This window comes from Crocuta crocuta, unplaced genomic scaffold (assembly GCF_008692635.1).
Source record: "Crocuta crocuta isolate KB4526 unplaced genomic scaffold, BGI_CrCroc_1.0 scaffold1468, whole genome shotgun sequence".
NCBI lineage: Eukaryota > Metazoa > Chordata > Mammalia > Carnivora > Hyaenidae > Crocuta > Crocuta crocuta.
In genome coordinates, this window is record NW_027531991.1 from 280686 (window position 1) to 282572 (window position 1887).

At 50.5% G+C, this 1887-nt stretch overlaps 1 protein-coding gene across 5 annotated transcripts in view; it reads right to left on the minus strand.

The window, feature by feature from the left end:
* The window catches only part of PCYT1B (phosphate cytidylyltransferase 1B, choline), a 119384-nt gene that overhangs the window by 93821 nt on the left and 23676 nt on the right, over positions 1 to 1887 (minus strand). The window contains exon 1 of one of the 5 annotated variants that reach the window (XM_077775063.1): positions 583 to 791. The exons of 3 other annotated variants lie outside the window; for them this stretch is intronic. In XM_077775063.1, coding sequence (XP_077631189.1) covers positions 583 to 699 — 117 coding nt within the window. In that variant the 5' untranslated portion in view covers positions 700 to 791. Of the gene's footprint in view, positions 1 to 582; positions 796 to 1887 lie in introns of those variants that run through there. One more of the 5 variants, XM_077775060.1, reaches the window with a different exon arrangement.

Genomic DNA, 1887 nt, shown 5'->3' on the forward strand with positions numbered 1-1887 from the left:
TCCCGGGGTTCCCACTCTCTGAAGACAAACCCTCCCAGCACACTCTGGAAAAGCTTAGGATTCATTTAAAATGCACCTTCTAAATGCATCACTGAGGGACTCTTTTACTTATTTATTTTGAAATGTTCAAAGGAATGTGGGAAGTTTTGCTTCCGTATCGTTCTCATTTTTCCAAAATTGGCATTAGGCACCAAAATGAGTTGGGGACCGAATCATTTCTCAGCTAGAATTTATAACTTAAAAAAGGACTCTTCCCAAGNATTTTTAAACGCACTGTAGGATTTTTATCCTCAGACGAGAAGACACCTAAAACGAAAAAGGCCCCCCTCCTCCCAAGGCAGAAAAACAGCATAGCCCAAACAGCCCGTTTCCTACCCAGCCAATACAATAATGCTTTGTAAGCTGAGAGCAGCGCCCGGTATAGAAGCTAAGTATAAACAGCTGAGAAGGATTAGGCGGTAGCTCCATTCTCATTTACATGAAAATCCTCCAAGCATCGTTTTCCTCGCTGGCTGCAGGCGCAGAAGGAACTCTTTTGTGCCATAGCCAAGCATAACATTTGCATCCTTTGTCTTTACTTACCAGTCGAGGCTGTGGGCATGTGTGCTCTATTTCCTCCATGGTTTCTGAGGGAGGCTCATTGGAAAGGGATTTTGGGATACCTGTTTCTGACTCAGCATCAGTGGTAAGTACTGGCATGGCCAGTGAATGCTCTCTCCAGCTCTACACCCTCTGTGAGTCTCCTCCCAGGCAGAGAATGTTTTCTTTGTCACGTATTTTTCTCTTCTTCACCCATCCCGCTTCTTCGCCCCTTCTTTCTGTCTTCCCTGGGGGAAGTGAAGAGGGTACCCCCACCACCACCACGCACCCCCTCCGGTTTCCCTCCCTGAGAAGCCAAAAGGCAAGGCCTCAGTTTATCACTATAACAACCAGACTGCGCTGGAGCGGCGCGCGGGGGCCGCAGAGCCCCGGGCTGGGCGGGGAGCGGCGCGCCGCAACCTGTAGGGTCCGGGCGCTTTGCACGTAAACAGACCACCTTGCCCTGCGGAGAGACGACTGTTTTCACCAGAAACCCGCCTGCCCCTGCGGGCTGGGTGGAAATTTCCCCACCGCGCAGACTTCTCTCGGNCGGAGCAAGGGACCCGCGCTGCACTACCCAGATAAGATAAAACCGCTTCCTGAGGGGCCTGGAACTCCTCGAGGAAGGACGTAGCAGACCTCCACTAAGAAAAGGACCATGTCCCTGGCAGGAGTGTTTGATGGGCTATAGTCAGAATTTTGCTAAAGAGGAGTCACCCTGAAGACAAAGCAGCATTTGGGCCCAAACTCCCGGTGCCCACCATTGCCAGCTGGCCTCGGAGAGCCCCCGGGGGCATTCATTGTGGGCACCTGAGTGTTCAATCCCTTGACTGCAACAAGAGCACTGGCAGCCCCCCTGAGGCCTGGTGTAGCTCCAGATCCTGCCCCTGGGGCTGCCCTGGGAGGAATTTTGAAGGGGGTAGATTGTCTGACAACCCGCCTCCCAGTTGCTTCCTCCCTCAGCCACTCCTCTCTCCCCGGCTATTCTGAATTTCCTCAATGAAGTCTTGTTTCATACACTGGTCTCTTATTCCTCTGCTCCCATTTTACCAGTCCTGGGTCCCATTTTCTAACTACCCTGCTCTCAGCCAAATGTTCATGGCAATCACACAAACATTTCAGTNCATCATGGCAGTTGCTACCATTTCTAAAGAAAAGGCACAGTGCTTTACCTAGATTTTGTTTAATCTTCATTAGAACCCAGAGTTGATCCTATTAGTAATCTCATTTCACAGGTGAGGAAATTGCAATCTAGAGTAATTGCCGAGAGCCTCAAACTCATAAGCAGAGTTGCTAGGATTGGAACGA